General features: G+C 42.5%; 1 protein-coding gene across 2 annotated transcripts in view; it reads left to right on the top strand.

Annotated features, from left to right (window-relative positions):
• The window catches only part of efr3a (EFR3 homolog A), a 180,662-nt gene that overhangs the window by 66,942 nt on the left and 91,552 nt on the right, over nucleotides 1-22,168 (top strand). For both annotated transcript variants that reach the window (XM_080726909.1, XM_080726908.1), the window contains 4 exons: nucleotides 1,007-1,083; nucleotides 5,906-6,033; nucleotides 9,360-9,510; nucleotides 19,160-19,281. In XM_080726909.1, the coding sequence (XP_080583035.1) occupies nucleotides 1,007-1,083; nucleotides 5,906-6,033; nucleotides 9,360-9,510; nucleotides 19,160-19,281 (478 nt within the window). The remainder of the gene's footprint in view (nucleotides 1-1,006; nucleotides 1,084-5,905; nucleotides 6,034-9,359; nucleotides 9,511-19,159; nucleotides 19,282-22,168) is intronic.

The following is a 22,168-nucleotide window of genomic DNA, read 5'->3' as shown; positions in this document are numbered from 1 at the left end:
TTGACATTTACATTTCTGTTTGGCTTGTAGGCTTTGAAGTTGCACATGGCATTTATGACACATAACCTAAATAATATACTAAGAAATTACTCACATAGGCCTATTTGACAACTTTATACTTAAGAAAAGAACATTGATAGTGGAAATATAGCCGGTCTACAAGCTCATAGCGCGCCGTGAGCTTGTAGATCTGCTATTTCCACATTTTGTTTTACTTTAAAAACATATATGAAAAATGTTCAACATGGAAACGATTATGACAATTATAAAAGATTACCGCGATTATGTAAAATAATTGCGATTAGACGATTTTGTAATAATTGTGACAGCCCTAAATCTTGGTCCCGAGAGAGAGAGGGAGAGAGAGAGAGAGAGGGAGAGGGGGGGAGAGGGAGATTTGAGCTGTTTATTGTGTGTGTGTGTTTATGTGTATTAATATTTAGGCCTAGAAATATTGAATGCTTTAGCTATTGAAAAATAGCAGATCTACAAGCTGCGAGCTTGTAGATCTGCTATTTTTGGAGAAAAAAAATCATGAAAATGTGTGCAAATCTTTGAATATATGTAATTTCAAAGCAAACGTTTGTAACCCAAAGTTTGCTTCTGGGGGGTCCCTGGAACTAAATATTTTGAGATGTGGGTCCGTAGCCAAATACATATCATTTTGGGGGTCCTTCACATGAAAAGGTTTGAGAACCACTGACATAGTGGTCTCTCAAGAACAGACTAACTGAGCTCCAGTTGAGTGAAAAGGACCTTTTCTTTGACGATGGCTGGCCAGATTGCTGACATAGAAACATAGGTTTTTAAAAAAAACCTTAGAAGGATTCAAAAGACACTTCAACATTCAAATTTTCACGATTTTTCAAAAATGGCAGATCTACAAGCTCGCTGTGAACTTGTATATCTACTTTTTTTCAATAGTTAAAGCATTCAATAATGATACACAATAATGTGTACCCGTTCTAAATGGGTTAATGTTTATTGTATGTGTTTTTTTGCCCAGGTGTGTGTGGCTGCTGCGGACCCCTCAGGCCGAGGTACAAGCGTCTGGTGGACAACATCTTCCCTGAGGACCCCAAGGTGAGTGACCGTCCGCACGATGTGGAGATCGGGGATGCCACCGAGAAAAAGAAGAAAAATAAATAAATCTCCAATATTCGTGGCGGTCTCCAAGGCATAGGCTACACGGAGCTGGATATTTCACATATCCCGGTTTTTCAGATATCCACATAGAAAAATATCTAGGTCCACACGACAAAGATATCGAGGTCTAACAAGCACACACACAGTAAAGTTTTCAGAGATAGATCCGGGTTCCCTGTCTACACGGATCCAGTGGATCGGATATTTTTCAATCTCTCCACTTATTTATCCGGTTTCAAAAGTATCCAGCTTTGCAGCCGAAATATCCAGCTTTGTGTGGCTGCAAGCCCCAACAGCACAAAAAATGTCTAGCTTCAGAAATATCCAGCTCCGTGTAGCCGGCGCCCAAATGTGAGCCAAAATGTACTGAATCAATGATGATTTAGTAAATCATCATTGATTTGTTGTCACTCGAAAAGTAACTATTAGGAGTGAGAAGGCTGGACAAGATCTCCACAAAAGTTTACGCATCCAGACTGGTTATACAACTGTAACCTTCAAAGCACTTCATTTCTTAACTCATTTGTTTTCACTGACGCTGACACAATCTAGCAATCAAATGGAACGCTGTTGCTGGTTTGGACTGCAAGTCAGTGTACCTGCTTGGAGGTTACTTCATTAGACCACCTTTTGGATCAACACCATAACACTTTTTTAATCACGTTATACACCTTTGAATTAACAACATAACATATTCCAATCAGGCTATCGCAGGGCCTCGCCACGCCATTAAAATGGTAATCACCATCAGCACATGAAAGCTATATAAAACTAATGCCGTTGACACGACACAAAGGTTCCTCGCTTTCTAATTATTAAAAGTGACAGCGGCAGCGCGTTTATTGCCTGTGTGAGCCCCTGTCACCGTGTTAATTAAAATATGCTTCATGGTGTCTGCGTACTTGTGAGAGTGTGAGTAAACATGCTTGTGGGAAATTTAACCAATTGAGACCGGAAACGCATTACTTTAACCATTATGTTATGCTTTAACTATTAACAAAAAAAAAACAAAAAAAAAAACAGCAGATCTACAAGCTCGTCGGAGCTTGTAGATCTGCTGTTTTTCAAAAGTCGTGAAGGTTTGTGCAAATCTTTAAATATATCGTCCGTGTCTGGCCAAAACCTCTTAACTCCATTTTTGAGGTTTTTGATTTTTTTTGGCATAAATCAGGGCCATTGAATAACCTTTACATCTGAGTGTTGGTTAAAATAATATTGAACCAATGAAAAGTAGTAAAAAGCCCTTCGGTCTAAACCTGAGCTCATTTTCCCGAAAATGAACATTTTGGAGTTAGGAGGTTTCGACAGCAGAGATATGTATTTTTAAAGCGAACATTTGTAACTCAAATATTTGCTTCTGGGGGGTCCCTGATACATGATATCTTGAGACCAGGGTCGGCGGCCAAATACAAATAATTCTAAGGGTCCTTGATAGGGTGCAGTAACGATGTAGTAAACTGAATCGAAAAATCGATTTTAATTTGCAATGATCTACTATATCGTTTGTAAAAGCCAAATATCGTACCGTTTTTGGCTTTGCATCGTATCGGTATCGTTTTAAAGTGCGGTAATCGGTATCGAATCATTTTGCAATGCAAATCATTTATTGTATGGAAACTAAGTATTTGTGCCGATAGAATCGGGTCGAAAATAGAATTTCACACATTTTCAAGATTTTTCAAAAAATAGCAGATCTACAAGCTCGCAGCGCGGCACTCGGTGCCGCGCTGTGAGCTTGTATATCTGCTATTTTTTTAATAGTTAAAGCATAAAATAATAGTTCAATTAATAATGCACTCCCGGTCTCAATTGGTTAAATGCTGCAGAGATCGAGACCTTGTCAAATGATTTAGCGCTCACTGAGAGGTCTAGGTGATACAACCCAGTGTGTGAAGGAGAGAGGCTTACTCCTGTCTGGAAATAGATTCAACACCTCTCCTCTTTCCTAGGTCTTAGTTGGTTCGTGTAAGGTTGTACTCATCTAACATGTAAAGTTACTGGTAGTGGCCAAAGTTTTCAAATGATTGCAATGGAGTAAAAAAAAAGCGCAATGTATTCTTTTCCCTCTGAGATGTATTATAAAGCAGACAGAAATACTCAACTACTCAGAATGTGCCTACCAGACTAACCTTTTTTTCACGAACGATACAACATAAAAATTAAATAAAATACAAATGAAATAAAAAAAGAAACTAGGGCTGTCACAATATTATTACATAATCGTTTAATCGCAATTATTTGACATAATCACAATTATTTTAGCCGGGGAGCCACAGGCCCAACATTTGAGAGGACCTGTGTTGTCATTCACGTTCTTCATGATTCTGAATCCATTGCAAGCATTTGTTGGTCATAACTTTCTTTCGCAATGTTTCCGGCAGAGCAGGCCTCTCATTCTGTGTACCTTAATGACCAAATGAATAGTAAAAACAAAAATAAAAAGTATGTCACAACGTCACAGGATAAACCCTTTTCTTTGAGCTTTTGGGCCTGTGGCTCCATGACTAACAAGCTCACAACGCATCGCGATGCGACACGTTGTGAGCTTGTAGATCGTCTATTTCCACTATCAATGTTCTTTCTCATTATAAAGTTGTCAAATATGTAAGTAATTTCTTTGTATATTTAGGTTAATGTGTCATATCTACCATGTGCAACTTCAAAGCCTACAAGCCAAACAGGAATGTAATTGTCAACGACAGAAACACAATTAAATCATTAATCGCAATGATTTGAATGACAATGAATCGTCCTGTAAAATGTCATAATCGTGACAGCCCTAATAAAAAACTAAGCTATGATGACTATTTACCCCAATGAACAAATACTACCCCAATGAACAAATACTACTACTACTATGATGTGCTATTGTAGTATTACAGGTGTTGTATTAAAGATGTGGTGCCATGACGCCCCCCCCCCCCCCCCCCCCCCCCTGATAAAAGGGGAGGGGCTGAGTTTATGAAGTCATTAAATCAATGTTTTTCAATTGGACCTTTTTTATTTATTTTTTTATTTTACTTTGGCTTTCAGCTTTCACGAAGAAACCAAACAAACACAGGGAAGGTAAGGCCCCGGCTACACGGAGCTGGATTGTTGATATCCAGATAGATTGTTGATATCCAGATAGAAAACTATCTAGGTCCACACGGAGCTGGATATCTAGGTCTAAAATATGAGTCCCCAGACCTCCACTAGAGGGAGGCATGGAGGGAGGTCTATAATTATAGGCTCCAACAAGCATGCCAGGCCAGTAGGTGGTGCCGTGGTGGTAAGGGATAAGTAATACCCAGAGTGCTCTACCATAGAAGAATAGGCTCAGCATGTCAGCATGCGCAGTACTAAGCCGGAACACCGGCAGTGAATCAAAAACAAAAACAAACAGCTACTGAAAACACGTGAGTGAAGTCATGGAGAGCAAGAAGAAAAAAGATAAAAGTGAAAAAAGTGATAAAATTTTTATATGGACCGACGATGAGGTTGAGTTGCTGCTTAATATCGGCGTACAATACAAGGCCATGAGAGCACAAGAGAGTGTTGACTGGGATTCGTGTTACATGCCAAAAGAATCAATGGGCATGCGCGAAGATTACGGTGATGTCATTGTCTTCAGAAATATCCGCCTATCTTGACTACACGGATCCAGTGAAGCGGATAGTTTTCAGTGTCTCCACTTATTTATCCGGATTGAAAACTATCCAGATTCACTGCCAAACTATCCAGCTTCGTGTGGCTACATGCCCCAACAGCACAAAAAAGTGTCTAGATATCAACAATCCAGCAACAATCCAGCTCCGTGTAGCCGGGGCCACACATTATAACCACACCTGGGGGTGTATTAGAGTAATGTTAACACAATGGGTGCCACCTTTTTTTAAGACGTCTGGAGACGTCTTACCATGGTTACCATGGTTACCATGGTTACCAGGTAAACAGGTGCAAACAGGTGCTGTTTTCACGCTGGGTGAGCATTAACACTTCATATCCTGTCCATGTCCTTATATGGTCACCGCACTCTCTACTAAGATACACTGTTAGAAAATGAACTCATTTTATTTTTATTTGAATGAACTGAAGACTCTATCACTGAAGACTCCTTTAATTCTGGTTTTGCAGTCAACGGTTGGATTCGAAAACAGTAGCAGTAACTGTGTTAACTCATTTTGTGCCCCAGAAATTAACGGATTAAAATGTCCAGTGTGCCTCTCGCTGGCTCCATAAACAGCCAGTCTCTTATTTTGAAGGCCAGAAGTCCATAGCTTAAACACTTCCGGTTTGACGTCATCGCGTTATTCACAGGAAGCGGTCATCGTCCACATGGTGTTGTGTAATGGCGGAACGGAGCTTTTCAACATGTGTTATATAAGCGAGCATCTACTGCCATCCTCGCTTTGAAAGTGACATTAAAGATGAGATTCCCCGTCTGCCTCAATGTTATGGGATTACTATTTTGTGCTCGTGGATCCGTGATGATGATAAATCAGCGAGGGAGATCGTCTCGGGACCTTCCGCGCATGTACCCGGTAGGATAACCGCCGTTACAGTAATATATTACTTTTCGCGAGACATCTCGCGATCGGCACTGCGGACATCAAAGGGAATTTCGCGAGACATCTCGGGAAAGGCACTAAATGAGTTAATAAAGGTCTTCTCTCTTTATCTTCAGGATGGTCTCATTAAGTCAGACATGGAGAAGTATTGTAGTATGAATTGTAGTAGTGGTAATATTAATAAAGGTCTTATATCTCTTCATCTTCAGGATGGCCTCAGTAAGTCAGACATGGAGAAGCTGACCTTCTACGCGGTCTCTGCTCCAGAGAAGCTGGACCGCATCGGAGCCTACCTGGCCGAGAGGCTGAGCCGCGACGTGGTGCGACACCGCTACGGGTGAGACCAGGGCGCATGCATGCATGCATGCACACACGCACGCACAGACACATTGGTACCCATATGTGGAGATCCATGTACTGTATAATATACAGTAATATACAGGCTCTCACAGCACATCTCCATATTATGGAGATGTGCTGTGAGAGCCCTTTGAGTTTAAATGCCTTTTGGGCGTGGGTAACCCTGTCAAAACATGTTTTCTTATGGGGGTCTGTGGCCAAATACACCAGTGAACAGTGGTGGATTAGTTTTTTCTACTTACATACAAGTATCAATAGTGCAATAGAGAAATACTGGAAAGAAAGTCTGTAATTCAACATTTACAAAAGTATTGGCATCAATACATACTTAAAGTACAAAATCGAGTGACAGTCTACAAGCTCACAACGCGTCGTCATAATCCAAATCTCCAAAGTAACTAGTAACTAAAGTTGTCAAATTGCAGTGGGGCAAAAGTACAACATTTGCCTATGAGATGTAGTGGAGCACTAGTAAAATAATTGAAAACTGGAAATGCCCAAGCATAGTAAAAATGCAATGTTACTCAGTCACTTTACAGCACTGGTTACTGCCCACCTCTGCACTGAATTAGAGGCGTTGTAAAAGCAAGGTGACATAAGCGTGTGTATAAGCATTCCACGGTGGCCAGGTTTTTTAAGCCATTCAGAACGGGTACACATTTTGTGTATCATTATTTTATGCTTTAACTATTGAAAAATAGCAGATATACAAGCTCACAGCGCGGCACCGAGTGCCGCGCTGCGAGCTTGTAGATCTGCTATTTTTGAAAAATCGTGAAAATTAGAATTTTCACCCGATTCTATAAGTGTCTTTTGGATCCTTCTAAGGTTTTTTTTAAAACAACAAATGTTTCTATGTCAGCAATCTGGCTCGCCATCGTCAAAGAAAAGGTCCTTTTCACTTAACTGGAGCTCAGTTAGTCTGTTCTTGAGAGACTACTGTGTCATTGGTTACATTTGAAGGACCCCCAAAATGATATTTATTTGGCCACGGACCCCCATCTCAAAATATCTAGTTCCAGGGACCCCCCAGAAGCAAAATTTGAGTTACAGACGCTTTGAAAATACATACATTCAAAAATAGCAGATCTACACGCTCGCAGGTGAGCTTGTATATCTGCTATTTTTCACTGGTTAAAGCACTCAATAATACTGGGCCTAAATGGGTTTTAATCGGCGTGTGCAGGGAGAATGCGGTGGCGGTGTTATTAAATTTGACGGCGGCCAGCGTTTCGGAGCTCATCAGAAGCACTCAGAGAGTCTCCTGGAAAGCACAGTAATTACATTGGATGGAGAGATGAGAATAGGAGCTGCCTTCGACGCGTCGGACACGCTCGCAAAAGACAGAGTGGCAGCGCTGAATCAATACACACATTACCCACGCCCAAAAGGCATTTAACCCATTCAGAACGGGTACTGTGTATTACTATTTTATGCTTTAACTATTGAAAACCCACGCTGTGAGCTTGTAGATCTGCTATTTTTGAAAAATTGTGAACGTTGGAATTTTTACCTGATTTTGACCCGATTCCATAAGAGTCTTTTAAATCCTTCTAAGGTTTCTTTTTTGAAAAAAACCTATGTTTCTATGTCAGTGGTGCTCAAACCTTTTCATGTGAAGGACCCCCAAAAATATGTATTTGACCACGGACCCCCATATCAAAATATTTAGTTCCAGGGACCACCCAGAAGCAAAATATGAGTTACAAACGTTCGCTTAAAAAAGACAAATATTCAAAGATTTTCACACATTTTCACAAGTTTTTAAAAATAGCAGATCTACAAGCTCGCAGCACGGCACTTGGTGCCTCGCTGTGAGCTTGTATATCTGCTATTTTTCAATAGTTAAAGCATTCATTAATCCTAGGCCTAAATGGGTTTAATTGGGTGTGCACACAGTCTCACACACACACACACACACACACACACACACACACACACACACACACACACACACACACACACACACACACACACACACACACACACACACACTTGCGTTAATATATTTGTGAGCAGGGACGTGCAGAGAATGTTACAGAGGCAGGGGCTGAAATTTTAAAAGGGCACTTTTGGTTGAAAATAATACACCGATACACCCGTGCAATCACTTGTGTGCTTGTAGATCAGCTATTTTTTCCAACAAAAGACATGTAAATATAGCATTCATAAAGCCAACCAGCTTCCTAAAATGTTGATGTGATCACAAGTAGAGTAAAGTGTGTGTGTGTGTGTGTGTGTGTGTGTGTGTGTGTGTGTGTGTGTGTGTGTGTGTGTGTGTGTGTGTGTGTGTGTGTGTGTGTGTGTGTGTGTGTGTGTGTGTGTGTGTGTGTGTGTGTGTGTGTGTGTGTGTGTGTGTGTGTGCGGGCGGGCGGGCGTGCGGGCATGCATGCGCGACAGTGTGCGCAGCCAATTAACACGATTACACCGGGAACACATTATTATTTAGCCATTATTTTATGCTTTAACTATTAAAAATAGCAGATATACAAGCACCGAGTGCCGCGCTGCAATCTTGTAGATCTGCTATTTTTGAAAATAAATGGTGAACATTTTTTCTTTGAATATTTTTGACTGTGCTAGGGCATTGACGAATAATGATTTTTAGTATTAGAATTATTCGACCTCAAAGTATTCGAATAGTCGAATATTCGACAGGACTGGCCAAACTGTCAAATATTAAGTAAGCAAGAGGCGGACATTGTGAAAATAGCAGATCTACATGCTCACAACATGCTCACAGCATGCTCACAACATGCTCACATGCTCACAACGCCTCGCGTTGCGAGGCGTTGTGAGCATGTAGATCTGCTATTTTCACAATATTTATCTGCGGAACCGAGTCACATTAAATGTAATACCTACAATTCCAAGTGCTTGTCAGGGTGGGAGTCCCCAGTTCAAATGTGTTTATTGTGGGGGTCACGGCCTAAAAAGGTTTGAGAACCATTGACAACTCATTCTTATGACTTCCTATCTAGCCAAGCTTTATAAATTATATATAATTTTTGCCAGACCCATGAAATGGGTAGGCCTACATAAGCAAATGTCGGTCTGTCTGTCTGTCCTGGTTTTCTATATAAAGGGTATATATGATGATGACATGATGATGACATGCCTACAAAAGGCATGATGTCATAAATGATGATGACAGACAGGGGGTCTGGCACAACCAGGTTGACCTGGTCTAGTTAAAGAGAGAGAGAGAAAAAAAAGGAAATATTCGACTTCGGTGAACAACGTCGAATAGTGCCTTTGATATTGTAATATTGTAATATCTGGTGAATGCCCTACTCTGTGCAGGAACGTGGTGATCGCCATGGAGGCTCTGGACCAGCTGCTCATGGCCTGTCACTCCCAGAGCATCAAGCCCTTCGTGGAGAGCTTCCTGCACATGGTGGCCAAGCTGCTGGAGAGCAGGGAGCCCGACCTGCAGGTGCTGGGAACCAACTCGGTAAGTCTCCACCATTTTGTGTATCATTATTTTATGCTTTAACTATTGAAAAATAGCAGATATACAAGCTCACAGAGCGGCACCGAGTGCCGCGCTGCGAGCTTGTAGATCTGCTATTTTTGAAAAATCGTGAAAATTAGAATTTTCACCCGATTCTATAAGTGTCTTTTGGATCCTTCTAAGGTTTTTTTTAAAACAACATATGTTTCTATGTCAGCAATCTGGCCAGCCATCGTCAAAGAAAAGGTCCTTTTCACTTAACTGGAGCTCAGTTAGTCTGTTCTTGAGAGACTACTGTGTCATTGGTTCTCAAACCTTTACATTTGAAGGACCCCCAAAATGATATTTATTTGGCCACGGACCCCCATCTCAAAATATCTAGTTCCAGGGACCCCCCAGAAGCAATATTTGAGTTACAGACGCTTTGAAAATACATACATTCAAAAATAGCAGATCTACACGCTCGCAGAGTGGCGCGCTGTGAGCTTGTATATCTGCTATTTTTCACTGGTTAAAGCACTCAATAATTCTGGGCCTAAATGGGTTTTAATCGGCGTGTGCAGGGAGAATGCTGTGGCGGTGTTATTAAATTTGACGGCGGCCAGCGTTTCTGAGCTCATCCGAGCTACTCTGTCACCCAGGTGGCGACAGAGTAGCCTGATTTCAGACTCTGCGCTGAGCTTGAGTCTGACACTGTCCAATTGACAAGAGATTTCAAAGGGGAGGGGATTTGAAATTTGAAATTCCCAATCACGAGAGATCTGGTGGGTGGGGTTGAGTTTGACTTGTGTGTGCACAAAAAAACATTCCCCCCTCCCCCTCCCCCTCTCCTCTATGACAGGCATCAAACAGGTCGTTGTCTTTGCTAACGAGGTGTGCACAACCCCCTTTGAAGTTCAAAGGGAGCAATTAAGTGCTTTGGCTTAGCTCCCCCCCCCCTCCACTGTTTCTGTTGATTTTCAAAAGTTAGACCCACCCCCTCCTCCGTCTTGCATTGATTTCATTGGCTGGTACGCCACGATACCATATCAAGTTAAGCGTCATATGACAACACCAGACCAAGAGAACCAGTCCGCTCAGAGAGTGCGCTGCGAGGCGTTGTGAGCTTGTAGATTGACTATTTCCGGCAAAGAGGTTTTGTGTAGAGGGGGAAAAGAGCAGACTAAGTACAGAGTGAAAGGTCAAGTTTATTGTGGGCTCGCCTGGAAGGCGAGCACACGTATGTTATCTTCATTATTTATTTCTATATATACTAGTCAGTATCTCCTCAAAACTTTGGCGCGCTTCATCTCATTTTATTATTAATAAAAAACATAGATGGACCACTTAATACTGCTATGAAGTTGATCTACAATGTGCACACGCACGCACGCACGCACGCACGCACGCACGCACGCACGCACGCACGCACACACACACACACACACACACACACACACACACACACACACACACACACAAACAACTGTTACTGTGTTACTGTGAAGACGTTTGCTTGTATTTGTCTTTGAGACATGTTTTGTAGTGTTTTAGAAATTGTTCTTAAAAAGAATAAGGTTTTAGGATCCCGGGCAATGGGATTTACAGTATATATCCTAGAACCCGCAGGGACAATCAGCCGTATTAGTGGTTGTTGTTGGTTTTCAGGGAGATATCACAACCGATGCATTTTCAAATCAGATCCACAAACACAATAAAAGTCATGCTCCACTCCTCAGTCTGGAGTGGCCACATAGAAGAACGCCTTGGTTATAGACATAGTGGAGGACAGATGTGATCTGGGATTGTTAACCTACAGTATATGCACTCAATATACACCTCTAGAACACATAGAATATGTACAGTAAGGTTCAGTAGAGTACAGTAAAAGTACAGTTAGGTTCAGTAGAGTACAGTAAAGTACAGTAAGGTACAGTAAAGTACAATAAAGTACAGTAAAGTACAATAAAGTACAGTACGGTACAGTAGAGTACAGTATAGTATAGTACAGTAAGGTACACTACAGTAAGGTACAGTAGAGTACAGTAAAGTACAGTACAGTAAGGTACAGTACAGTAGGGTACAGTAGAGTACAGTAAAGTACAGTAAGGTACAGTACAGTAGAGTACAGTAAAGTACAGTAAGTTACAGTAGAGTACAGTAAAGTACAGTAAGGTACAGTAAAGTACAAAACAATACAGTAAGGTACAGTAGAGTACAGTAAAGTACAGTAGAGTACAGTAAAGTACAATAAAGTACAGTAAAGTAGAATAAAGTACAGTAAGGTACAGTGGAGTACAGTAAAGTACAGTAGAGTACAGTAAAGTACAGTATAGTAAGGTACAGTAGAGTACAGTACAGTAAGGTACAGTACGGTACAGTAGAGTACAGTATAGTATAGTACAGTAAGGTACACTACAGTAAGGTACAGTAGAGTACAGTAAAGTACAGTACAGTAAGGTACAGTACAGTAGGGTACAGTAGAGTACAGTAAAGTACAGTAAGGTACAGTACAGTAGAGTACAGTAAAGTACAGTAAGTTACAGTAGAGTACAGTAAAGTACAGTAAAGTACAAAACAATACAGTAAGGTACAGTAGAGTACAGTAAAGTACAGTAGAGTACAGTAAAGTACAATAAAGTACAGTAAAGTAGAATAAAGTACAGTAAGGTACAGTGGAGTACAGTAAAGTACAGTAGAGTACAGTAAAGTACAGTATAGTAAGGTACAGTAGAGTACAGTACAGTAAGGTACAGTACGGTACAGTAGAGTACAGTATGGTATAGTACAGTAAGGTAGAGTACAGTACAGTAAGGTACAGTAAAGTACAGTAAGGTACAGTACAGTAGAGTACAGTACAGTACAGTACAGTACAGTAAGGTACAGTACAATACTGTAGGGTACTGTACCTTACAGTACCTTAAAGTATCCTATTTGTTGGGTTGGAATCGAGCCCACACTGTTTCGAAGGAACAGTATTTCTAGTTAAGTATTGATGTTCAAGTGGTTAAACATCTGAAAATACACATTGACATGAATCCAAAACACACTGATGATTGTGCTGTCAAACATTGAAACTATATGGAATCTATAAAACGATTTTGGGGGGTCCCTGCTTCATCTCTTTCTCAACTGAAAACGTTGACGTTTTCAGGTCGACACCGGAAAGAGAGATTAGCTGTGGTTTCAGAGGCTTCAGAGGCACTTGCCCGTCGGGCAAGTACAGGTCATGTTCTACTTGCCCACTTGCTCGTAAATCATCCATTATAAAATGATGGGTAACATTTGAATTACCATTCAATTTAACACTTACTGTTAAAAAAAAAAGGTTCAACCCGTACATAGTGAAATTACTATGTATTCCACATCAGCAAAAGAAAACTAAAGCAAAAAGCAGAAAACAAAACAAAATTAGAAGCATGAACATGGTGTTTGAAGGTGAGTGAGAAGAGATTCTTTGAACAGGTTAAGGGAGGAAATTGATCTTAGAGAGCTTGGTAGGTGATTCCAATTCGGACGGGGCTTTGAATTTAAATGCGCGTCGACCACATACCAAGGTGGTGTTGCTGGGTACCTTAAAGTATGGGTGGTCTGTATGCCTTAGGTTGTATGGGGATGTGTAAGGGTCTAACTATTGTTTCAAATACATTTAAAGATGAACTGCATCCAATGAAAATGTCTTCGAGATTTAGGACTTAACCAGTTAAGAGACTCATACATTGATCATCAGAGATGTAATTAAGCTCCTCCTGCCAACACCTGATTTTCAGTTTGAATTGATGAAGAGAACAGACAAGGTGGGCATTTTCTTCAATGTCTGTTCTTCTAACAACATCATTTTATGGCAGGTGCAGACTTATTGAAAGGATTGTAAATGTGTGCAGCAAACGAACGTTGCCGTCCGTCATCCGACTAAATATCGAAATCACTCTTAGGAGAACATTGGATGAAATGGGTTTTAGAAAAAAAAAATACAAATAGAATGATCAAATCATGAATTTTAACAGATTCACTGCCAGGTATTAATTCATGCACATCTGCCAGGGTTTTTCCAGTGTTCTACCATATTTAGTCACACATGGAGGGGCAACCATTGTCTTTTCATTCACACAGAAAAGAAAAATGTTATCCACGATCATCCGTTCTTCAGTTAGGGTCCCTATAGAAAAAAGCTATGAAAAGAACATTGAGCCGGACGGAGAAAGAAAGAAATTAGGATGGCTTAATTTCCGGTTATATTCTTCTTCTGGAGTCCTTGGGATCGCACATGGTTTGCGAGAGAGCGCCCTCTATCAGAATCACTGAAAACACAGACTAGATCTCTGTCAGCGGAGCTCGACCGTTCCATCAGGACGTGACATAGATCTACGTCAATGTGTAACAACCTCTGTTACACACCATGTAACACCAGCAACACACCACAACAACCCTAGTTAGAGCTCATGGCTGCCAGTTCCCACCTGATGTTATGTGGGAGTCCAGACAGCTCCAGACCGTACTGAATAACTGCCAGCTTGCATAACGTCTTCAGACTAGGACTCAAGTCTAAGATGCGCAAATGCTGCCCTTGTTGTACAATACGATCCACCATGCAACAAGACTGCCACCGCCACCACATTTGAGTGTGACGCGGGACACTCCCCTTAGGCTCAACCCTCTTCCAGGAGAAGGTCTCTGGATTGAATTTCCACACCATTTCTTCCACAACGTTTGAGTGCTGGTTGCTTCTTTGGTCACCGATTATATACAGCTCTCCATTGTATGTAAAGGCTGAATGACGGCAGCGTGGTTCTGGAAGGAGCCGTGAAGAAGGTGTGTTCAGCCAGCAGTTGGTCTCTGTGTCAAACACTCTGATGCTGTTGTGGTTGACAAGCAACCCTTCGCCCCCAAATACAAACATCTTTGTCCCGATGATGGTGGCAGAATGCCACCATGAATCAGGCGGTGCAGTGCCTCCGGTGTCAATGAAAGACCAGACCATCGTGGTGGTGTCCAACTTGTAAACGTCATTCATGTGTATAGTCTTCTGTGTCCTTCCACCATGGATATACATGACCTTCCCCAAGACACAAGCCGAGTGGTACCACCTCGCCTCTGGACCGGTCCCGGAAACCTCGGGTTTAACCCATCTGTGAGTGTCCACATCAAATGCATAAAGCACATCATAGTACGTGCTTGTAGTATGTGTTCTATGGACAAAACGTCCCCCCCAGATGTAGACTGTCACTTCTATCAACACAGCTGTGTAGCCATAGCGCCCGGAGGGAAAAACAGCAACGGGTTGCTCGCCTCTCGTCTCCTCTGGAGACAACTTCACCCAGCGCAAAGACACTGTGTTGAAGACGTGAACATGGATCCGATCAACGTCTTCGTACGAAAAGGAGTAGACCTTGAGTCCGACCCCCACAGCGGTATGGATCTTACTTTCACCTCCGTTCTGATATATCGTCCAGCGAAGCATTTCACACATCTGCACCACCTGATAATCAGCGCAGGTAATTTATAGAGGGTGTTGTGATGACGAAGTGGTGACATAATCGTGTGATGATGTCATCATGTTAACTCATTTGATGCCCACGTGGTGTCAACGCGTCAATCTCTTTGATGTCTACGTGTGCCTCTTTGATGTTGACGCGTTTAACGCGCTGTACAGTAAACTATACTGTACTGTAGCTACTGTACTTGGCTACCGTGGTGATAAAACAAACTCCATTTCCCAAAATGCAGCGCAAAATCACGTGACCAGGAAGTGCTGTCTGCCTCGTTCACTGCCCTGTAAAGCTGCTGCACAAACATGAAGTTTTCTCCGGATCTTTTCTTCTTTTTTCTTTTCACGTTCAAAACGCGGCCTTCTCTACCGGCCGTCACACAAACGCTGTGGCGCAGGATTGTTAAAAACCGGTCCTGACTGAAAGAAAAGATTTTCGCTAAATAAACAAGACATGCTTGGATTACATTTACTCAGATTACTTTTTTCGCCAGGACCTCGAAGGTAGGCAAAATGGCGGGTTGCCATGGGCACCAGCTAATTAACCCTTGCATTCATCGTCGGCACCCGCTGTGTTAAATAGCTAATGACGTTACTCAATCGAATTATATATGTATATATATATATATATATATATATATATATATATATATATATATATATATATACGCACACACACATGCGCGCGCACAGTTATTTTATATTTCGTAGTGTAGCAACAGTGAAAACAGTACATTATAGGTCAACAGTGCTCTTGTTTTACCTTCCACAGACCAGAATACATTGTGCCCCATTCAGGTGTTTAGACAGATATCATGTGTTGTGTTTATAGACGACTCGCCTTCTCTCAAACGAGCACTTGCCCGGTCGGGCAACCTGAAAGCAAACTCCACCTGCCCGAACATTTTATTTATCTGCCAGGGGCAGGTGGGCAACCCTTAGTGTCAACGCCTGCGTTTGGATGTGGTTCTACGTAAGTAGTCAGGGAAAATTAGCAGAATACCTGTCAAATCTGGGAATAAATTCCTTACCAAACAATTTCTTCACCAATGTGTTCGTAAAGGTGTCTAGTAACATATCTAACAAAGATTGAAATTCAACATCCCTAACAAAATATTTGACAGCTAGGGTAATTCTGGGTCTCATTCACTTACTATTCACAAGGGGAAAAAAAATCACTCCCAAAAATATGCTTCAAGTGGGATGTGAGGGGTCTAACTAGGTGTTTTTAATTATTCTGAATCCATTGCAATCATTTGTTTTGCACGAAAAAGTGAATGAGACCCAGAATTACCCTAGCTGTCAAACATTTTGCTAGGGACGTTGAATTTCAATATTCGTTAGACATGTTACTAGACACCTTTACGAACACATTGGTGAAGAAATTGTTTGGTAAGGAATTTATTCCCAGGGTTTTATTAAAATTCCCTGACTAAAGGGGAGATACAAATAAACCTGGTCCGTCAGTAGACGCACAACCCTTGAACCTGCACAGAGATCAAGCAGCTAATCACACACTGGCGACCTGCTGCTAGCCACATTCTGAAGCTCCCGAGTGTTCCATTTAACCCTGAGCGAGTGAGCGTACACATGGAGGGGAGAGGGAGAGAGGGAGGGAGATGGAGGGGTAGACCCAGGGACATGCTGGGCCCCTGATTCAGCCCGGGAAAAAGAGTTGTAGAGGCCCTCTTTGCGCGCTACAGAGAGAGGTCTCTCTCTATAGTGCTGCTGCTACTCAAAGATTTGCCATTTCAGATCATGACAAGTGACAAGCCTAGTGGGCCAATTACATGAGTTATATTTTGTCGTTGTCGGGTGGAAACCTTGTATGTCCAAAACCGTTTGTTTCGTATTTATCATTTAAAAAAAATGATTTAAACTAGTGAAAACAGCCGATCTACAAGCACACAACGCCTCGCACCGCGAGGCGTTGTGTGCTTGTAGATCTGCTGTTTTCACTACTTTTGTGCGACGGCCTTGTATGATGAAACAGGGCTTTGCTTTGCGAAAAAATGTACAAATGTGAAACTTGGAGATACGAGGTTTCTGCCCGACAGTGACGATTTACTTTGTTGGCCGCCCAGCCCCCAAAATGAAACAAAGGCAGACATTTTTATTTATTTTTTTCCTAATGGCTGGCCTGGACCGGCCGGGAATGAACCAGCCGTTCGGGAGTTGTCCCGCTTTTCCCAATAGCCAGCACGTCCCTGGGTAGACCTATGGATGGAGGGAGAGATGGTACACTATGGATGATGATGATGATGCCGTATTATAGCTGCCATTACACTGCATTAGTGAACCCCAGCAGCAGCTGCTGTGCACTAAGTGGTGAGTCGAACCCGAGTGAACCTGCTGTTTCTGGCTCATGCTCTTTGTGTCGTTATCGTATATCATATCGTCGTTGTCGGGTGAAAACCGTGTATGTCCAAAAAACGTTTGTTTTGCATTTTCCATTTAAAAAATGATTTAAACTAGTGAAAACAGCCGATCTACAAGCACACAACGCCTCGCACTGCGAGGCGTTGTGTGCTTGTAGATCTGCTGTTTTCACTACCTTTGTGCGACGGCCTTGTATGATGAAGCAGGGCTTTACTTTATGAAAAAAACTTTCAAATTAAAAACTTGGAGATACGAGGTTTCCACCCGACAACGACGATATACTCCGGCGGTGTCGCGTGTCTGAGTCCTGCAGTGGGCCGGATATTGACAGGTGAAAATGGGTATATATACAGTATATACACACCGGGGACGGGGACTGGCGTTACTGAATTAAATACCGGGTGGGTAACATTTTATTATGAAACTCAGAGATCACCGTTTCCACCCCAAACATCATTACTTATATATAACTTAAGACGGCACCCCGAGGGTCGGCCCCGGTAACCACTCGCCTCTTGTGGCTTATTGCTTTAATAATCGCTGGTTCCTAGGGATCTGATTATTGACGGCCAGGGCCATTGTGTTGTCATAATTGGACCCGTGCAGGACTCAGAGGTGAAATTGCGGGTGAATCAATCTCACCGCCGCGTCGAATCAATTAAAACGGACGACGGGATGGATTTCCGCCTCGCTGAGAAGCAGTGGACACAAACAGAAAAGAGAAGGGAGCAATGGGGGACCTGACAGTTTGACGGATCGTGTTGTTGAAATCTATTAGTGTAAGGTTACAGGTTTTATCACTGTATCGGCCCTGACGGCTGGTGGAAACCTCATATGTCCGAAACTGTTACTTTTCCCGGGATTCACTTTCAAAGGTAGCAGATCTACAAGCTCAGAACGTGTCACTCTGCGCCGAGTTTTGAGCTTGTGGATTTTGACGCTTTCCGATTTGAATCCTGAAAAGTTGGATTAAATAGGGCAGGGTTCTTCAACAGGGGGTCCGGGACATCTAGGGGGTCCTCAGAGCTACTACAGGGGGTCCCCCAAATTTTCCAATCCTTTTTTGCCAGACCCATGAAATGGGTAGGCCTACATAAGCAAATGTCGGTCCGGGTTTTCTATATAAAGGGTATATATGATGATGACATGATGATGACATGCCTACAAAAGGCATGATGTCATAAATGATGATGACAGACAGGGGGTCTGGCACAACCAGGTTGACCTGGTCTAGTTATATTAACCCTAGTGTCCATATTCTGAGAACTGTAGCCAAAAATTGCCGATCTACAAGCTCGCAACGCCTCGCGGCAAAATTACGTCATCTGTATACGTTGTCTCCAGATCATACACTACCGGCCAATCACATCGCAGATCATACACTACCGGCCAATCACAGCGCATCTTGCCGTCTCTTCAGGAAGTAGCTTGCTTCAACAGCAGTGTTTACGCTGGTGTAGGAGTCTAGCCTGTTACTCCCCAACGCCTGGTCGCATAGGAACGTGAGACCACTCTACGGATGCGTATCGGCGAGCTGCAGGCGGTCGCGGCCCGCTCCAGTGGTCCATGGCGACCCCGGGCGAAAAACTGCCGGAAAAAGCAATACCGCTAACCGCTACTGACCACTAATTGAGCAACTTACACAGTATAGCTTTAAATAGTAAATAGTAATGTTTGTCAATTGTTTCTCTCTCACTGTGTCCCGCTCAGCTTTACTGCACTCTGTCTATCCTGGAGTTTGTGTTAACCCGTCTGTCTGTCTGTCTGTCTGTCTGTCTGTCTGTCTGTCCTTCCTGTCTCCAGTTCGTGAAATTTGCCAACATCGAGGAGGACACGCCCTCGTACCATCGACGCTACGACTTCTTCGTGTCCCAGTTCAGTGCCATGTGTCACTCCACGCACGACGACCCCGAAACCAGAACCAGGTGAGTGTACTACTGGTATTCAAAAAGACTATGACTAAAACTAAATCAACATTACTGCGGACTACTTACTAGGGCCCAAGGTGGAGGGGCCTTAATTATTTTGTACTTTAGCTATTGAAAAATAGCAGATATACAAGCTCATGCTACGAACTTATAGATCTGCTATTTTTGACGTGAAAATGAAAATGTGTGCAAATCTTTGGATATATGTATTTTTTAAGCGAACATTTGTAACTCAAATTTTGCCTCTGGGGGGGTCCCTGGAACTAAATATTTTGAGATGGGGGTCTGTGGCCAAATACATATCATTTTCGGGGGCCTTCACATGAAAATGTTTGTGCACCACTGACATAGAAACATAGGTTTTTCAAAAAACCTTAGAAGGATTTGAAATATTCAAAGACTTGCACAAATGTTCACATTTTTCAAACATAGCAGATCTACAAGCTCGCAGTGCGGCACTCGGTGCCACGCTGTTAGCTTGTATATATATGCTATTTTTCAATAGTTAAAGCACAAAATAATGCGTTCCCAGTCTAAATGGGTTAAACCTCCTCCCCCTATGAAGAACATTCATGGGGGGCCCGCAGTGAATCCTTGTACCCAGGGCCCAGAATTTGCTGCGACACCCCTGCGGATACAGACGGTAAAATGGACCAAGGATTCAAACGTGTGCAAATCTTTGAATACTGTACATGTATATTTTTTAAAGAGAGCATTTTTTAACTAAAATCTTAGCTTCTGGGGGTCGGCTGCCAAATACAGTACATACTAGAGCCTGACCAATGCCATATTTTTTGACCGATGCCGATGTTTGCAGATGGAGAGTGCTAGACCACCGATTGCCGATGTTTAACCGCTGTTTTGCAGTAATATAAAATAATAATACATAGACACAATTTCAAAAACTTGTTACCTTCAAAACCTTTTTTTCCTTTTTTTTTTTACCAATGGTCCGGGGACCACCAGTGGTCTTTGAGGGGTTTCCAGGTGGTCCCCAGAAAAATGATGGAGAATTGGTAACCACATGGACCATTTATAAGATCTTTAACTCATGAGTGTAAAATGAAACCCAATGGATCCTTACGGGCAACGACAATATCATTTTGGGTCATTTGAGTGGCTAAATGTCATTAAATCGTGGTCTAATATTACTTATAAAAGCGACTGATACATCGGAGAGATAATGACCGATGTCCGATACCGACATCGGGGTCTAAAAACTACCCATATATCGGTTTGACCGATATATCGGTCGGGCTCTAGTACATACCTCCTTGTCATGAAAAAGGTTTTGTTTGGAGCATCACAAACACATTGGGATTCAGATACAGCTTTAGCAGAATCGGCCTCAGGTCTTGGCGGGTTAAAACATTTCTCTTTAAAACACTTCTCTATAAATAAACCACTTGCAGACCGTTTCATCCTCCTGCCCCAGACAATCTGCGAACAGCTCCATTCTCTGCCAACCACATTAGTATTCATGAAAACCCTTTTTTGTTGCGTTCGGGGGACGCGGAGCGCCGAGCTTGGAGCGCCGGCAGCTGCAGAACGAGGAGATGAAATGAAGTTAAGAGTTTGTAGAAGAGATTGCCTGGATTCCCCATGTCCCTTTGGTCTAAGGGTACTCCACTTACCAAAGTACATTTACTCCAGTAACTGGAGCACAAGTTCAAGGCACTATTTTACCATTTCTTGATACTTCTCGGAGGCAAATGTCTTCCTTCTCTTTACTTCACTGCAATTATTTGACGGTTTTTATTCCCGAGTTAACTGCAAAAGCTGCCAGGCAGAAACCTCTTATTTTACACTGTTCATAAATCAATGCCCTACGATCCAACTGCAGCGTCACCCAAAAGCATTAAAGAGTATACAGAGCTGAAAGCTTTCAACCGCGGCGCAAAGCTATTCTTGATACATTAACAAATGTTGTACATGGCTTTTTGAGAACAGCTGATCTACAGTACTTTTGAAAATAACAAACGAGATGGGCCATTCTGCATAAATGGCCCATCTTTATTTTTTACTTAACAATTTTGCTGCCATTTTAAACATAGCTGTAGTAAGCAGCTGCCAAATTGTCCTTACCTTTTAACGTGGGCACGCGCACGCATCGTGCACAATCTGTGCGCGACTCATCTAGTAGACGTGTAGACTCGGTGACAGCTTTCGAATAAAAAAAACCCCATTGAAATAGACATATGCGTTGCCACGCTGTATCCCTGCTTATCCGCCAGTGTTTACATGAAAAAACATTGAAAAAAGCCAGCTGTGCGCTATGGTAACACGTGGACACGTTCGAGCACAAAACGCACGATATGTACGGGGATCATAATCCAGGCGTGTAGAGACTGGATCAAAGTTTCCAAACGCAAAAATCGGATTGAAAAACGAGCTTTCCATCGCCGAGGAGCAATCCTCTTCTGTTACAATGTAAACCAATGGAGGCGGGACTATGGCCCAGGCTCAGACAGGATACGGAAAGCTAGATCCGGTCCAGACCGGAAATACGTCAGGATACAGTTAGGGGGCGGGCCTAAGACTCCGAAGCGGCCATATACAGCGATCATACTTTTAATTGTTTCATAATGATTAAAGCTAATTAAATTTCCGGGAACGACGGGCATCGCAGAGAGGTACAGCGGGAAATCAACGGTTTTGACGGGGATCGCAGAGTATCAGTTAAGTAAGAGTACTTCTTCCACCGTAGCTCTCCCCTCCTCCGCTATAGGCAATCCTGGAGGAGGTATAAATAGCATTGTGCGAGAGGAGAGAGGCATACGGGCCTTCACTTACCTTGACGCCCCCCCCCCCCCCCCCCCCACACACACACACACACACACACACACACACACACCGCCCCAACCCCCCCCGAATCGCACGACAA

Source organism: Nannobrachium achirus (genome assembly GCF_963921795.1).
Source record: "Nannobrachium achirus genome assembly, chromosome: 5".
In the NCBI taxonomy this organism is placed as follows: domain Eukaryota; kingdom Metazoa; phylum Chordata; class Actinopteri; order Myctophiformes; family Myctophidae; genus Nannobrachium; species Nannobrachium achirus.
The sequence above is the reverse complement of the archived record's forward strand: the minus strand, read 5'-3'. Positions and strand labels throughout refer to the sequence as shown.